General features: G+C 43.9%; 1 protein-coding gene across 3 annotated transcripts in view; it reads left to right on the forward strand.

The window, feature by feature from the left end:
* Nucleotides 1-17,507, forward strand: part of LOC139221688 (kinesin-like protein KIF21A) — a 29,863-nt gene that overhangs the window by 3,052 nt on the left and 9,304 nt on the right. For 2 of the 3 annotated variants that reach the window (XM_070853606.1, XM_070853607.1), the window contains exons 2-12: nt 10,980-11,202; nt 12,290-12,472; nt 12,940-13,089; nt 13,259-13,393; nt 13,502-13,666; nt 14,045-14,160; nt 14,551-14,746; nt 14,844-15,033; nt 15,600-15,663; nt 15,804-16,007; nt 16,663-16,710. In XM_070853606.1, coding sequence (XP_070709707.1) covers nt 10,980-11,202; nt 12,290-12,472; nt 12,940-13,089; nt 13,259-13,393; nt 13,502-13,666; nt 14,045-14,160; nt 14,551-14,746; nt 14,844-15,033; nt 15,600-15,663; nt 15,804-16,007; nt 16,663-16,710 — 1,674 coding nt within the window. The remainder of the gene's footprint in view (nt 1-10,979; nt 11,203-12,289; nt 12,473-12,939; nt 13,090-13,258; nt 13,394-13,501; nt 13,667-14,044; nt 14,161-14,550; nt 14,747-14,843; nt 15,034-15,599; nt 15,664-15,803; nt 16,008-16,662; nt 16,711-17,507) is intronic. The other variant, XM_070853608.1, reaches the window with a different exon arrangement.

Consider the following 17,507-nt stretch of genomic DNA (forward strand, 5'->3'; position numbering starts at 1 on the left):
AGATATTTGTTATTTGTTGACATTTGGGTTTGTGGTATTTTCACCTATTGAGACTCAGCAGTAATAATGTTTCTCACTCTGATTATATAAAATACATCAGAGCAAAACATATACAGCCATCTTCAATGAAAGTGCAACTGGATTTCACTTGATAATCTCTGGAAGTCACATCTTTTCATCTGTTGTTAAATCACTTTGAACATCAAACCACAGCTTCGTGTCGCTGCCTTCAGCTCGATTAATCACCACGGCAACATTCTAATTATCTTGGAGCTTTAAAGTTGCGGCGAACCTGAACTTTCCAGCATCTTTGCCCTTCAGCTTCTCCCCAGCGCCTCTAATAGTTTAGTCAGCTGTGTGTGTGTGTGTGTGTGTGTGTGTGTTTGCAGTAATCAGCTAGCAGGTTGCCAACCGGTACCTGCCTCGGCCTGCGAGCTTAATGCTGTCTGTTAACAAATTCCTAATCCCCCATCCCGACAGGTCCACAGTGATGAAATACTTCTTTATCATCCTAATGCTTTTCTTGAGTTAACAGAAAAGGGCACCGTAGCCTGAACAGAGAGAAGGCATTTCAGGGAGTTTTTGTCAGTTTGATTTATTATTAGATGATGTAAAAGTGCATTTGCTCCTCAGAAGTGTGCCGTCAGTGGAGAGTATTGTTGTTCATGCCTGACAGCATCCAGATGGGTCACTTCAGTAGCACGCTGTGGGATGATTCAGCAAACACACACAGGCCCAGTGTTTGCTGGGTTATCCCCCATATGAATGTGTTTGTGTTTCAAGTCCTGTGTTCCAGATCTCTTTCCTTATGTAACCTCTCATCTGTGTGTGTGTGTGTTTGCATATGTTTATCTCGTCCCTTGTTCCATGAAAACACAATACAAGAAGTTAACGATTTATCCACGAGGTCAGTCATGTCACAGACTTTCCCTGAAGTAGCCACTCAAGTGACTTATCAGTATGTCAATACCCTTGAAGTGCAGTTTTAATAATTTAGAGCCAAGAGCCAGAGTTTGCCAGCTGTGAGGAGTCAGGTTTCGTTCTGTGGAATTAAGAAAGGACAGCTCTTCCTCTTTAATTAGATGAGTTAGACTGGGGGATCTTTCATCAAGGTTGTATTGTTACAATAACAAAAATCATGCAGAGGGCATTGCAGAATTAACCAGGAAACACAGACCACACCTAGTCGGACCCCCACCAACGACTCCTTTACCAAAATCCAGATTGTCAGGCTCCTATTGGCTACTCTCAAGTGTCTGTCAGCGACAGGTCCCGCCCCCATGACCTTTGTGGATTATGTTTGAGGCCAAAGGCCGAAAAAGCATTGAGTGTGTGTGTGTGTGTGTGTGTGTGTGTGTGTGTGTGTGTGTGTGTGTGTGCATAAACCCGTGTCCATCCAGGCATATTCATGGTAAATATTCATGAACCAACTCAAGTGGACTGAGACACAAAGCAAAGCGAGCTGCAAGCCATCTGCCAGCTGCTGTCATGTGATATCACAGTCAGTGAGATACTCAATAACTTGTGTCAAACCGGCAAAGCCTCATTTTCTGTGGATTTTTATTGATTAAGTATCAGGATTGGTATTAGAGGTGCTGTATTTTAAAACCATACTTCCTTCTATGAATGTATAGGACATACATTTGCTCTGCTGTGCTTATTTTTCCCTCCTCGTTGCCTTGACCCGTTTTTTTTTTTTTAAATATCTAATGTGTTCGCTGATCAGGCTGAACTGTCCAAAAAGGAACATGCCAGGTGTGTGTGTGTGTGTGTGTGATCACTTCAGTTCAGTCATTTTATTGTCATATGTACAGACAAAAACAATTTTCACCACAATTCTTGCTTTGCCCTTTTGCCTTCAGGATTAAAAAAATAGATAAATAGAAAAAGAAAGTTGATAAATTAGTAAATAAATAGATAAATTAACAAATAAATAGATAAATATACCCTGTTTGGCTGTCAGTCAGGGTGGCAGTCGTCGTCCACCTCTCCCTCCCTCCCTCCTTCCGTCCTGCCCAGCCACCTTTGGCCTGGGAAGCAGTCAGTGCTGTGATCAGTGACCCAGTCAAAATTTCCCCGTGGCAGCTCATTTTAGATGTCACCACGGCAACCGTGGGCTCCTTTCATAGCTCGTGGGGTGTGCGGCAGCGGCGGCGGCCCCGGGAATGCTGTGAATGGACACCGGTCACTCAGCCATCCAAAGAGACGCGGGGGAAGCTGAAACACTGACTCAGCAGAGCGCTCTCTGCCCTCCTCTCCTCTTTCTCTTGACCCTTCTCCATTTTTCCTGGCGTCTTTCCCAAATGCCCTCCGTGACATCACTGACTAGCAGTTTTCGCACTGGACTCGGAGAGAAAACACAGATTCAAGGTCTTCTGTCGCTTCCTGTGAATTGGTGGAGGATTTTTCGCCAACCAGAAAATATCAAGGATTCGTCCTTGTTCACATTCTCACACCCATGTTAGTGGAACAAATGCTCAGTGGCTTCTTTAGTAACGAAGAGAGTCTTTAAAATGAACTGTTATGCATCTGAATTAATACTAGGAATGCAACTATCATACTGTAATCTTAATTCATTCATTCTTTTTGTTGGTTTTTTCCACATTTTAAACATAGACTATATAAGAGAAGTGGACACAGCCACCCTGACGTTACCCATTAGTTTGTGAACTGCCGTTTTGAAGCTTCCAGTTTGGCTTCATGGGCGTCGCCATCTTGGTTTTTGGAGCCAGAAATGATGTTCATTCTATGTTCACCTATATTCCTCTAAATGGGACCAAAATGACTTCTGTAACTGTATAACTGTAGTCCTATCATCCGTGCAGACGTGATTATGATTCTACATCCTGCACGTGTGAATTTCGGTACCGTAAGACGACAGAGTTCGTCTGTATTCAGCCTCTCCCGGGTTGAACTTGAACTTGTTTGGGCTTGCTGCTTAACAGAAGAGCACTGAAGCTGAGTGATACAGTGAATTGTCTCTTAACGTCAAGAGCAGCTGCCAGACAATGGAAAGACTGTTAGTGAAAACACAGTCCTGCTGAGTTGTTTCTGAGATAAACATGTCTTACTGTCCATAAGATCTACTTTCTCTTTCTTTATTCACCTCCTTCCATTTTTTCTGTGTCTCCTCCCTCATCCTCTTGCTCCGGGCGGCCATTAGACTGGTCCTCGCTGGCTGATGCATTATAAAAGAAGTGACTTTTTATGTGTGTTTGTGCGTATTGTTATATAACGAAGTCAGGATGGTGTACCTGAAGGCACACACACACACACGCAGGCACGCAGAGTTAAAAAGATGTGAATGAATGCAGTGGTACGATCATGTTTCCTACAGATATAGAGTCTTGAATAGAGTGAAACTTTTCAGTATTTGCACTCAACAGAGGCCTTTGACTAGAAGAAGGACTGGGGCTGAAATAGCCATTTGTGTGTGAGTGTGTGTGTGTGTGTGTGTGTGTGTGAGACACTGAAATCCGAGTGTTTGCAGCTCTCTTGTCTCAGTAACATGAGCAGCACAGACTCAGTGCATGTGTTTGTGGGCACCGTGTGTGTGTGTGTGTGTGTGTGTGTGTGTGTGGTCCCTCATTAACCTGCGTTGGGCAGCATCACTGTCATCGCTCCACAGTTAAGGCACCCAGAGCGCTGCAGTCCGCTCACATCTCCATCAAAACACTCACAGACATTCTTCAGCTGCTTGGCATCACTCGTCACTGAAACCTTTCACTCTGCTCGTCCGCTGCAGGTTAAAAACGCTGAGACAGAGAACGCTGCTCGTTGTACTCTGACTTTTTACCCTTCTGTTAGATCCTGAGTTCCTTCATGTGTTCCCTTATGACTTTTATAAACAAAGAAAATAATTAATCCAACCAAGATGTAGATGAAGGGAAGCAGCTCTCTCCAGTTTATCTCTTGTCTCTTCTTGTCTGATTTATGTTTTTGAAGTTCTGCGATATCATTTTGTGCTGCAACATTTTCCTCTGTGCTGACACACCCCTGTCTCTCTTTGGGCATCGCCCCCATTTCTAAAATTTGCATTTCCAAACAGACCTTAGTACTAAACACCAGGCTTCATATTTTGTACACTCACTCATAGGAAAAGTCGAGGTAATTTCATTCATCCTTTTTGTTGTTTAATTTGTATATTTTTACAGGTTTAAAATGTGTTTATTAATACTTATATTAATAATATCTATTCTGATACCTTTCTGTGTGGAGTTTGCATGCTCTCCCCATGTTTGCGTGGATTCTCTCCGGATACTCCGGCTTCCTCCCTCCGTCCAAAGACATGCAGGTTAATTGGTGACTTGGTAAATTTCCCATAGGTGTGAGTGTGAGTGTGCGTGGTTGTCTGTCTCTGTGTGTCAGGCCTGTGATTGACTGGCGACCAGTCCAGGGTGTAGGACCCCGCCTCTCGCCCCAAAGTCTGCTGGGATTGGCTCCAGGACGGATGGATGGAAGGATATTCATGTCCCTTTAATTTCAACGTTCTTTAGCTGATACAAACAATTAGTTTGGTATTTTTACAGTTTAAACTAGTGAACCTAAGAACAGAGAGGAAAGAGTGTTTTAAAAGCACAAAATCTCAAATACTTGTTCAGTATTGATCAACAGTGCTGCCAAGCACGTATATATTTTATTCATTTACTGCTAAGTGATGCCTCTTAGCCAGATCCAAAAATATGCGACCGCACAGGATGAGGTCAGTAGTGAGTCAGTGTGCTGGTAGCGGTGTGAGATGTGGAGAAAAGAGTCTTGTTGTCTGCTGCCTCGTGGGCTCAGATGTTCCCTTCTGTTTCTGCTGAATCACTCAGCTGAACGCGGTGTTTGAAGTGAACATTAAACCAAAAATGAGATCACAGAGGATTAGATTAGGTTCAGTAAGAGGAATAAGACATCAGGCTTTGGGATGATGCAGTGTGATGGGCTGCATCTCCAGGGAGTGATTTGATTGGCCCATTGTCAGGAAGGATGAGATCAGCAGCATGGTGCTGATGGACCGACTCATCTCGTTTTTTACCAACATCTCTTGTTTCCTCTCATCCCCTTGTGCTGATCATGAGGTCAGCAGAACGGTGATGCTGAGGGCAGTGGCGTTATTTATTTTTGTATTATGTATCTCTGCTCGTTGCCATTGCGTTTCTGATTTCAAATGCCAAGGGACTATCCAAGACGTTTCATTTCTACTTTATGCTATCCTATAAGAAGCATTTGTGTTTCAGTGTTTTGGAACGTGTGCAAATACCAAGCAGTGAATCAGTTTTACAGCCTCCTCAAGTTTCACAGATTCTTTGTAAAATCCAAAATCAAGGTGAAAGTGTGTGATGTCTGGCTTTTCTCTGGTTGTTGTGTGTGTGTGTGTGTGTGTGTGTGTGTGTGTGTGTGTGTGTGTGTGTGTGTGTGTGTCTGAGGAGCCCAGTATTTCTCAGGCTGTCGCTGTAATCGCTGTAATGAGACTGAGAGCAGGAGCCTAACAGGACTTGTCACATGGGGAGAGGCTGACAAAGCCCCTCTGTGTCGGTCTCTGTCTGTAATGTAATGTGTCTGTGTGTGTGTGTGTGTGTGTGTGTGTGTGTGTGTGTGTGTGTGTGCGACTGAATAGGTATATGTGGACTATGCTTTGTGTGTGTGTGTATGTGTGTGTGTGTGTGTTATCTCCTAGAAGGGTTCAGCGAACTGTATCTCAACTCCTCACATCAGTCATCAGTCCTTAAGAGCTGCTCACTTTGCCTCTACAGTCGTACTACCATAACACTGGTGGTCTTGAATGAATGTCACAGTTTTCATGCACCAAATGTCCTCAAGTGTCTTGAACTCCGGTATACTTTCTCATTGTTTGTCACTTTCAATAGACATTTCAACCAAAGCAGCTAAAAAGTAACTTAAGGTACTCAAAATGTGCAGATTCTTCATTATGAGTTTACTTATCCTGAAATTACACTTATTACATTTTGTATATTAGTCATTTGGCGGACACTTACAGTAATTATGGACAATTTCCAGTAATTTAATATAAACTGCAAGTCAGCACAGTTAGCATTTTCTTTTAAAAACTAATATGCACCTGTGGCCAGAGGCTAACAAGCTATCTGAGCACCTGCGCTAACATTTTGTTCAATATGAAATGTGAATTTTTCTTCATCTATTGAATTGAAAAGAATTGGCAGCTAGTTCAAGAAACTTGTGAAGTATGAGACAAGAAGATATCTGATAGCTTAGCTTGGCCTGGCTCTGTCCAAATGTAAAAATATCTGCCTGCTAGTCCCTCTAAAGCTCGCTAAGTCTGAACGACAAGTTGCTGTGGTGTAGGGGATTATGTGCCAGGCCATTTCTCAGCTGGTAGTAACTCCCTGGAGTCCTAGGGTGCCACGCTAGCTGTTTCCCCCTGTTTCCAGTCTTTATGCTAAGCTAAGCTAACCAGCTAGTGGCTTTAGCTGCTTATTGGACAGACAGCCAACATCGAACTCTTGCCAAGACTCAAGATGTCAAACTTTCCTTTTAAGTCTAGTCTATCTAGTCGTCAGAAGATGCAAGTTACATGTTTCTTTTCTTTTTTCAAATCAAGTTTTGTATTGTGTCGTAGTGTTTTGTGCCCCAAATCCTCCCTGGACTGTGTATTACATATTTACTTAAGTGATAAAACAACACAGAGCCTTTATGTTATAATGTAAAGTACAGGGTGATAATTTCACCATGCTAACGTATCCCTCTAATCCTCTGCACTCTGCAACTTCTTAGTGATTTTCGTCTTACTATTCCTTCCAACAGGCTGAAGCTGTCATAGCAGATTATTGTGTCGAGCAGTTATTATACCTACAAAGATTTTCACTTGGCCTCAGGGGCCCCTGATCTCTATGTGTGGGTGTGTTTGTACCTGTGAATGGTGGGTTTTCACATTTGATGTGCAGTAATAATAATAATAGAGTAGTGGCTTCACTTGTTTTCAGAAACAAACTACAAAATAGACTAAAATCACAAAGACATTTTGAATTTATCTTGACGATCCTCAAGCTGCCGCACAGTGGACTAACTACTACCCCAATTAGCAGTGAGATTTTATGTATAAGGGTATGAAAGTGTTGAGGCGTGTGTCCTTACGTGCATGTGTGTGTGTATGAGTGTGTGACTGTGCACATTTAGGAAGTGGTGGAGTTAAATTTCCTGGAGGAACAGCCTGTGAGGAGTCTGTGTGTGTCACTCTAGAAGGTGGATTAGCGCTGTAGGTCTCCACAGCGCTGAAGGGCAGCCCTTATTCAGCCAGGAGAAAAGAGTGTTTTGGGTTGAACCACAGAGTGAAGCGTGCCAGATCATAATCACAGCTAAAGTCAGTCACACTAATAATACAGCAGCGGGGCGTGCTTCACACCGACCTTATCCCTCACCTGTTTACAGTTAGCTGAGACGTGTGATGCCAGAACTTGTATTAGTTGTGAATACATACACATCAAAATAAAGGTCCATTGTGCTACGATGCTGTCGTGGGCTTTCATTGATATTTGTGCGTATCAAAGTCTACCTACAGGACGATCCAGTTGTTTAAGATCGGTGTTCAACGTTAAAGTTCTGTACAAATGCAGCATAAAACTATCTCGGGTTTTATGTCGCAAGGTAAAGAGTAACACAGTGGAGGTCATAATGGCGTCCAACCATTCAGGACCATTTCTGTCCTACAATCAACGTTCAATTGATGTTACATATGATCAGTGATGTTAGTATTGTAACTATGACCACAAACTCTCTCTGAACTAAACCAAGTGTGTAACCACATCTATCGGATTAGTTTGACATTTTGGGAAATATTCTTTTTCTGCTTTCTTTCAATGACTCATCTGTCCGTTAAGTAGTAGGCAAATAGCCGATAAATGGAAAAAGGCTTGCGTGGCACTTAGCTCACTAAGCCGCACCTTTTCCATTGGTTGTGTATGGGTAAAATGCTTTTTTTTGGCCACGGTGCACCATGAATACGGAAATTGCAACTACTACGCCAAAAAAGTGAAGAGAGATAAGTAGAACCGTACCACCGTAATGATATTGTAGTTATCAAGCAGAAGAATTGAAGGAATAATTAACGGAAAGATTTGGGAGAGTTGTCTAGCTTTGTGAGTGGGTCTGTATGAAGTAGAAGATTTAAATCTTCCTGAAGTTCCCACTTCTTTTAGAGCTCATTACAGTGAAAAGAAGGTGTCACAGATAGTTTAACAATGGTGCGTCGCTAAGTCTTAAAATTGGGCCCTGAAGATGGAAAAAGCAGCAGAGTTTCTAAAGGCTGAATCATTTCAGTCTGATGGGCTTGTTATGTGAAAGACCATCATTACACAGACAGATAATAGGTCTGTTTGACTGGATGGACTGTGGCGGCCTCCTAATGCAGAGATTGCCATCAGTGTTTTGTCTGAGCTGTAACCATTATGTCTAGTCTGTCTCTTTGTCGTTTATCGTCTTTCTTTCTTTTCATCTCTTTCTTACATTTCCTCAGTCATTCATTTCCCCCTTTAGCCCACCCTCGGTCCCTCTTTACACGGAGGACCCTGGGGATGTCGCAGGACTACACAAAACAAACATTGCATTGATGAACACAATCAGAGAGACAGAAAAAGAGGGTATTTACTCTAAATATATTCTACTGTGGCTACAGTAACAGGCTTGTTCCCCTGGCAACCTTTGATTTGTTTCATTACTCCTCTCTGAATTTGAAATGTTCTTAATTTGACATCTCATATTGAAGATATTTCGTTACATGTCTTTAAGTTGCCGAAGTGAACAATAACCCGGTGACTTAATGCCCTTGCTGTAAGCAGCAGTGAGTGCCTCCATTGTTACACTGGATTACAGTAATGTCTCTCTGACAAGTTTTGGGAAGGTGGCCAAAGGGATTAATGCAGATTCACTCCTGTAATGCCTTAAACCGTCCTAACATTAAATCACAGTCTCCTCAGGTGACCTAAACACTCTGACTGTGAAAGTTACACCAGTTTCACTTAGAACGACATCTATTATGTACAGTTTAATGAGCGCTGTTAGAAAACATAAAGATGCACTAAGTCATAGTTTTATTATTGTTATATATTCATAATAATGGGACAACTTACAATGTGTCATGTGAAATTAATTATCACCCAATTGTGCAGCTCTACAAAGCTTTTTAGCATCTTTCAGCTCATTGCTTTGGTTTTCTGACCCACAACTTTATTGTTTAGGTTCACTTTCTCTGCTCTCATCAGCACCTCAGATGCAGCAGGCAGTAATAAAAAAAAAAAAAAGCTAGCTGGTCATTTAGCAGCTAAAATTTGGTTAGTTCATTTTTAACCAGTGGGAGAATTTTCCCATCGCTCTTAGTTTATCCAGCATCGAATATCATTTTGAGGATGCCTTTCTTTGTAAATGACTGACCTCTGTTCATCGGTAACAATGACAACAGTTCAGCTGTCTACAACACAGAGCCGACAGTAATAATGCTCTCCAGGTGTTCAGTTACTGGAGGCAGGACTGTGTTTCTCCTCAAGCCCGGATCCCCTGGTCCCCCCCCCCCCCGACTGTAGTCTCAGATAGAGTCTGCTAAATATCTAGGATCTGATGTCACACACACACACACACACACACACACACACACACACACACACACCGACTGCCCTTTCAGGCCTTTCAGAGCCTCTATAGACTCTTGCTGTGACGAATGCGAGAGTCTTTCCTTAATGCAAGCGCGCGCACAAGAAGTGTACACACAAGTGTTGCACACAGAACACAAACACCATCCTCACAAACACACTTTCTCACACACACACTCAGAGTTAATGCCTGCCAGCAGAGACACAAGAGCGGCCATTTATAACACTACTGTTCTGAGATTCTCAGGTGATTCTCAGTACGAGTTTCTGTAAATACTCTCCAATATTTTTCTGTCAAAGCTGCAAGTATTTCTGATATTTTAATGCTCCCAATATTTCCACTTCCTCCTCAGACGGACAGTGCGTTCAGTGATGAGAGGCAGAGGTGCATCCTGGGAGGAAATGATGTAATAACAGTGTGTTTATTTGCCCTAAAGCAAACAGAGCGATTCCTTAATGAAATCCAGGGTGGGACTGTTTACGCAGAGCTCTCTCCTGAACAGTGAGGGCACTGTACTGTGTATGGTGCCTGCTGGAGAGTGTGCTGGCACTGTGTGCCCCCCCCCAACACACACACACACACACACACACTGACATTCTTGTCTTTCTATAGTTGTGAGGACACTGACACTTACCTTAACCCTAACCATTAGAGTTAAAAGCCTAACCTTTACCCCAATCCTAACCTAATCCTAACCTTAACCCTGAAACAGCCCTTTGAAGATGTCAGGACCAGCCAACTCTCCTCACAATGCAGGAATGTCCTCACAAAGACATAACAACACAAACAATCCTTATTAGGACACTGCATTGACTTCTGCTAACTGTGGACAGCCTTACCCAGACCCTAACCTGAACCTAACCTTAGGACCAGGCTTTGGTCACTCACACACACACACAGCACAGTAGCAGCACTCATCTGCAGCTTAGCTACAAATCAAATCAATCGTGGTTTTCACATATGAGACAAATTCTTGATCGGGCTTTTGGTGCATGCACAGACAGAGGCAGCACCTCTGCCTCTGTCTGCACAAACATCAACAGAGTTGCCATGGCCCTTAAAAACCCGGAGGAGTTTGTGGAAATAAAGAGTGTAACTGAGGCTTTTGATGTTTTGAAATTAATCTTGGAAATGTCCTTGACAGGGTTTGATTTTCAGCTTTGCTCATGAGGTAGGTACAGGGAAGGAAGTCAGTACCAAAGTGGATTGTAGTGAAGTTTTGTGCCGACAGAACAGATTCATGTTCCCCTCAGGATAAATTTATAGGTTTGGTGATCCCATAACTTTTTATCCAGTGACGAAAGCACCTTATCTTAAGTTAGGAAGAGGAGCAGGTAAAAATCTCAATGTTACTGTTTCCTCCTGTCTACCAGGATTCGTCCTCAGCTGGCCAGAGAGAAGATTGAGGGATGTCACATCTGTACGTATGTGATGCCTGGGGAGCCACAGGTGGTCCTGGGTAAGGACAAGGCCTTCACCTACGACTGCGTCTTCGACATGGACAGCCAGCAGGAAGCCATCTACACCCAATGCACCGAGAAGCTTATCGAAGGCTGCTTTGAGGGCTACAACGCCACCATCTTTGCATACGGACAGGTTGGTCAACACTCGAACGTTCCCATTCGCTGACTTCGCTCCAGGGGACGGAGCTGCTGCCACAATCCCGAGATTTATGGCAGCATGTGATATGAAGCAGATTTCATTGCGTATCATCATCAGACAAGTAATGAGGGAGTGACCGAGCCTCACAGCTGCACCAGCTCCGTCAATACACTTATCAGCTGACGTGTCCCAACCTGCTCTCACCACCGCGGCTTCATATTGGCTCTGATAGAAGACAGGGAGAGATAGCAAGGGAGTTTATTACCCAATCAAAGCAGAGTGTGAACAGATTGACTCACCTCATACCAGAGCAGGGAGCTAAACTGCCAAACATAATTGAGGCAAGTAGGCAAATAAGCATACTTAAGAATATTCAGCTATTTCTTTAATAATCTCTGCTTAAAAATACAACATTTCACACATTTTCACTGAGGATCTTTTTAGTTTTCCCTCACACAGTGTCTCTGGCTGCAGCTGACACCCTCTGGTTGAAAGACAGCAGTTAAACTTTCCCTCTTCTTAATGTTTCCCTCCGCTCTTCTTCTCTTCTTCTTCTCTCTTCATTATTCTCTCCTCACATTGTTCCTGCCCCTCTTGTGCTCCTGTCAAAGAGCCTTTCACAGGGCGCCAAGGAGGCCGCAAACACAACCCCACACACACACACACACACACACACACACACAGAGCATGTGTATGTGGTCTGATAGAGTAAAACACACAAACACACACTACTGTATCTTTTCTCACACACACATACAGACACACACACATCCTCATCCATCACCACACTCTCAGAGACACACACTCTCCTGTCAGGGTCTCTTGACGGTTAAATTTGAGCTCAATGTTGCATTCCTCTTTTAGTCACTATGGCGACCACCCCATCCCCTCTGACCCACCCCCCACCCTGAACTTCTCAGAGCTACACCCCGACCCCCGAGTCCCAGAGTTTTGAGCAGCTGAATGGTAGAAAGATCCATATAATGAGGAAACGTACAGAAAAGCGTGATGAGAGCCGAAATAGACTTTTATTCCCCTTCAGTGAAGTAACTGATAAGTCTTTCTTCTTCACCGCATCCAGACGGGTTCGGGGAAGACCTACACCATGGGAACCGGCTTTGACGTCAACATCGGCGAGGACGAGCTCGGCATCATTCCCCGGGCCGTCAACCACCTGTTCAGGGGAATTGAGGAGCGCAAACAGGCTGCCACCGAGCAGGGCAAGCCGGTCCCCGAGTTCAAGATCAACGCACAGTTCCTGGAGGTGCAGAAACACACACACACACACACACACACCAAAAATGTGACTCAAGATTTAAACCCAGAAATTTGTATCTTTGTATAATATTTGTATCTCATGTTGAGGTGTTCTTATCAGTCTAAACTTTAAAGTCAAAGCGTCCAGTCCACTTTAAGTCCATAAATTAGATGCAGCAAGAGCATGCTGACAGCAAGAGGTCAAAGGTTAGAAGGGGCTGTAGTGATTTTCAGTTGTGAAAGCAGCCATAGCTTACAGCCATTAAACTGTCATTAGCCCGTCTCCACGGTCTGCTCCTGGCTTTATTTTTAACCGCCAACGAGTGGTTGTTGATCTGAGTGAGGAAGCAGCTGAGGGCAAAAGATGAGGCTGGACGGTAAAAACAATAATGAATATTCCTGCAATAATATGTGCATTATCTGTTTTCTGTCTCCTCTTTCTTTGTTTTTTTATTGATGTAACTTTCTCTCCAGCTGTACAACGAGGAGGTGCTGGACTTGTTCGACACGGTGCGCGACATCGAAGTCAGGAAGCAGAAGTCCAACATCAAAATTCACGAGGACGCCAACGGAGGCATTTACACCGTCGGGGTCACCACTCGCACCGTCACCTCTGCAGCTGAGGTCCGAAACACCCCAAAACAGCTCCATCTTTGTCCAGCTTTTTAGCCACGCATTGCTGGTCCTCTATATGTAACAGTTTTTATATTAACATCATCATTAAATACACACATTTTGTTGCCTTTCATTCCTGCTCTCCCGCCATCCTTTCCTGCCACCTCTCCTCTAACAGATGATGCAGTGTCTGAAGCTGGGTGCTCTGTCTCGTACCACCGCCAGCACTCAGATGAACGTCCAGAGTTCACGCTCCCACGCCATCTTCACCATCCACTTGTGCCAAGTTCGAGTCTGCTCTCCCGATAACGAGGTACGTACTCTTCACACACAGCGCCGGATCTCTGCTGCCGCTGCGCTGATGTTTTGGTCAGCTGTGGCACTTCCTGAATGGTGTTTTTATTTGTTCTCTCTCTTCCAGGCTGATGTGACAGACAACCGCCTGGCCAATGAAACGGAGATTAATGAGTTTGAGACGCTGACGGCCAAGTTCCACTTTGTGGACCTGGCTGGTTCTGAGAGACTGAAGAGAACTGGAGCTACAGGGGACAGAGCTAAAGAGGGCATCTCCATCAACTGTGGGCTGGTGAGGAAGCCAAGAGCTCCTCTGATTCACTTTATATCACTTTATGTTACTCAGTCATAGTCACATATTGCTCTGAAGCATTTTATCCATCATGATTTAGTGTTTTTGCCACATTTCCTACCAGAAAGTCATCCTGCAGTTAGTGTCTGGTGACTTTGTGGAGCAATAGAGCCTCCAGGTGGCCAAAATCTGAACCACACACTTGATTTCTTCCACTAACTAAAGTACCATTGTTTATAGTTTCTCTCAAGTACAGCTTATTGGTGTTTTTCCAAAGTGGAGTGTTGTTTATTCCCTATTTCAGAACGTCTCAGAGTTGTTATTTTAACCATAAATATTCAATCACAAGCTTGTTGTTTTCCCCTGTTTTACCTCAAGCTTGCTTTGGGAAACGTCATCAGTGCCCTTGGAGACAGGAGTAAGCGCTCCACTCACGTTCCCTACAGAGACTCCAAGCTGACCCGGCTCCTGCAGGACTCACTGGGTGGCAACAGGTTTGTGGGGCTGAATCTTATAAGAATATGAACATAAAATGATTATAGTGATAACTGATGATAAACCTAGTACTTTGATAGGTTCAAAAGTTGGAGTACCTGCTTTGAATCCAGTGTTAATAGCAGTGCTGCTTTGTCTGAAATGTTTACTTGCACTCTGTAGGTTAAATTTGTCCTTCAGTATGTCTAGAATAGCAGTTCTGGTCACTAACTGGCCTAAATCAGTGAAAACAACAACTTATTTTTAGCTTTTTGACCAAATAGGTTCCAGGGTCATTATAACTTGCCATAAAAGACAATAAGAGTTAAACTTCCTACTTCCTGCCTTTTGCTGTGGTCTTATTTTTCCATATGATCCATGGGGATTGATGAATGCTGTTTGTTCTCCAGTCAAACAATGATGATCGCCTGTATCAGCCCGTCGGACCGGGACTTCATGGAGACCCTGAACACTCTGAAGTACGCCAACAGAGCCCGAAACATTAAGAACAAGGTGGTGGTGAACCAGGACAGAGCCAGCCAGCAGATCAGCGCCCTGAGGACGGAGATCGCACGACTGCAGATGGAGCTGATGGAGTACAAGACGGTAAGAAGGCAGGAGAAGAGGGATGAGGCTGGTAGATAAGAGTGATAAGAGGAAAATATGAGTGAAACAATATGACTTCGGCCTGCCTGATGCACAGGGGAAGCGTATGGTGGGTGAAGACGGCATGGAGGGCATCAACGACTTGGTCCATGAGAACTCCATGCTGCAGACGGAGAACAACAACCTGAGGGTGAGAGTGAAAGCCATGCAGGAGACCATCGACGCCCAGAGAGCCAGGCTCACTAACATCCTCAGCAACCAGGCCACCCAGGCCCTGGCTAAAGCAGGTGGGCACCGACCGTAAAATATATATCAGTAAAGTGCTGCAGGGATGATGTATTTTTGTAGGCCAACCAAGAGGCCTCATCCTGGCCAGTGGGATTTTCCAGTGGCTTTTGGATTATCGCAGAAAATAAGCTCTGCACTTGGAAATCCCAAACAAACACCACTTTTGTAATTTTTGAAGCATAAATCCAGCTACTGATGAACTACAAAGTTGGATGACTTCAACATGAACCACTAAGCTACACTTAGATTTAAGAAAAGCTGATTGAAAATGATAATTGTATAATACTATAAATTGATAAATCTACAGAAGTTTGCAAAAGCTGGACTGTTAACACAACTAGAGGCTGTGACGTCTCATTTAGCCGCTTGTTAGCAACCACCTTTTTTAAGACACGTAAAAACTTCAGAAGTAACAAGTGGGACATTTGATGGCGTATTTTATGTCATAGAACAAAATGTGAAACTCTTTTAAGCTTGTGTTAACCACAGACCTTATTTCAGGCATCTAAACATAAACCCGTTCAAAAAGAAAAACCCAGTCAGAGTCTTCTTCCTCTGCTTATAGGTGAAGGCGGTGAAGAGATCGGCAACATGATTCAGAACTACATCAAGGAAATCGAGGAGCTCAGGTGTGTAATGACCTCATATTTCAGTGTGAATCAGCAGCACAGAGGAAACAAGAAAAGTGAGCAGGAAGTGAAATTACTTTAATGACTCGCTCACGTTGTGTGACAGTAGTAACACCTGTACTCCCCCGTAACCCTCCCAGAGCTAAACTTCTTGAAAGCGAGGCTGTGAGCGAGAATCTCAGGAAGAGTCTGTCTCGGGCCTCCACGCGCTCCTCGCTGTACCGCGGCCCCGGCTCCTTCTCCCCCGCCCTCCTCGCCCCCGAGAAGGAGGCCAACGAAGTCATCGAGATGGCCAAGAAAGACTTGGAGAAGCTCAAGAAGAAGGAGAAGAAGAAGAAGAAGAGGTAAATTAGTTGTTTTAGAGAAACTTCTTTGTTTTTGAGAGATAAGGATTCAATTTTTGATTTGTGTAGAAAAGTTTGGCCATTTTTTAGTGTGACACGTGATTCTTGTTTGTTGTTTCGATGTTTTTCTGTTGCCATGACGAGGGTTTTTGGCCTGGTGTGTTGTGGGTAATTATCTGCCGGCTCCCCTGCATTAGCAGTTTGACTCCCTCTTGTTTTTTTAATGTAATGAAGGCAGGATTGAGACAAGATGATAGCGACAGCTGAATATGATGGTTGTTCTGGCACGCTGTAGCACAATGGTCATTTATTCTTTTGCTGTCAGTGTTTTATTCTATACTTGCAAGGGCCGGCTTGATATCTGCACATTAGAGGTGTGGAATTGAATTTATGGTTGTTTTTAGCAGGATATTGAGGTGAATTCTGTCTTCCTCGTCTACATCCATAAGCAGGAGTCACCGTTTGAACACACTGTGCTCACTTTGTGAGAGTCTCTGCACTCACCTTGCCTTTCTTGCTGCTCTCTCTCGCTCTGTCTTTCTCCTACCTCGTAATATTCCCTCACTCGCCCCAACTTCTGCGGCCTGTCTGCCCCCTCCTCACCTCCACACCTCACCGCCCTCACCCCCATCCTTCCATCCCTCCCTCCCTGAAGACTAAGGCGATACGAAGAGAATCGCCACCAGGAGGCTGAACGTGCCAGGTTTGCTACATCCCACCCAGGATTGGGTCAAATCTGAAACTGGTTCAATTACCAACGGTGCAAAAAGTGTTAGACTGAGGAGAACCGAGTAATTGGAAAGATTTCAGCTGATTATTGACCTGGGTCCAAACCCAACTCTCCCGTTCTAAGCTCCCAAAGTGACTAATCTCTAACTTCTTCTGCACCTACAGGTGGTTTACACTCCTGGAGGGAAGCAGATACTTTAACCAGCTCTCACCTCTTCTTCTGTTCCGTCTCTTTTTTCTGAGTCACCGCACACAGCAAGATGCTGATCAGTTCTCATCATATGTAGTGTCCATAGACTGTATTTAAGAAGTGGATGTGGCCGCTGTGACGTCACCTAAGTTTTCCCCACCTCTGATTGGTCAGGCTAAGGCACAAAGTGCCTCTGATTGGTTAGTCACATGGTAGACCTGAAGCATAGTGTGCTTTATTGTCTATTTTACTGTAAATGGAACCATAAATTACAAAATGAACATCATCCTGTATTGAAGAAGACTTCACACTAGCGATTGAGACCATAAAAGTATTAGCAAAGTGTTTACCGAGGTCATAAGTCAAGTGAGAAGTTGGGTCATTTTCTCATAGACTTCAATACAATCAGGCCTCTTTTTGGAGTCAGTGAAGTCGCCCCCTTCTGGACATGAAAAAGAATGAAGAAGGTTTAAGACTTTTCACCATTGGCTTCACTTTTCAGACCCAGAAGCTGCGTCCACTTCTTTTATACAGTCTGTAATTGTGTCTCAGCCTTTAGAGAAAAGGTAATTGAAGTTGAT

Source organism: Pempheris klunzingeri, chromosome 22 (genome assembly GCF_042242105.1).
Source record: "Pempheris klunzingeri isolate RE-2024b chromosome 22, fPemKlu1.hap1, whole genome shotgun sequence".
Lineage (NCBI taxonomy): Eukaryota > Metazoa > Chordata > Actinopteri > Acropomatiformes > Pempheridae > Pempheris > Pempheris klunzingeri.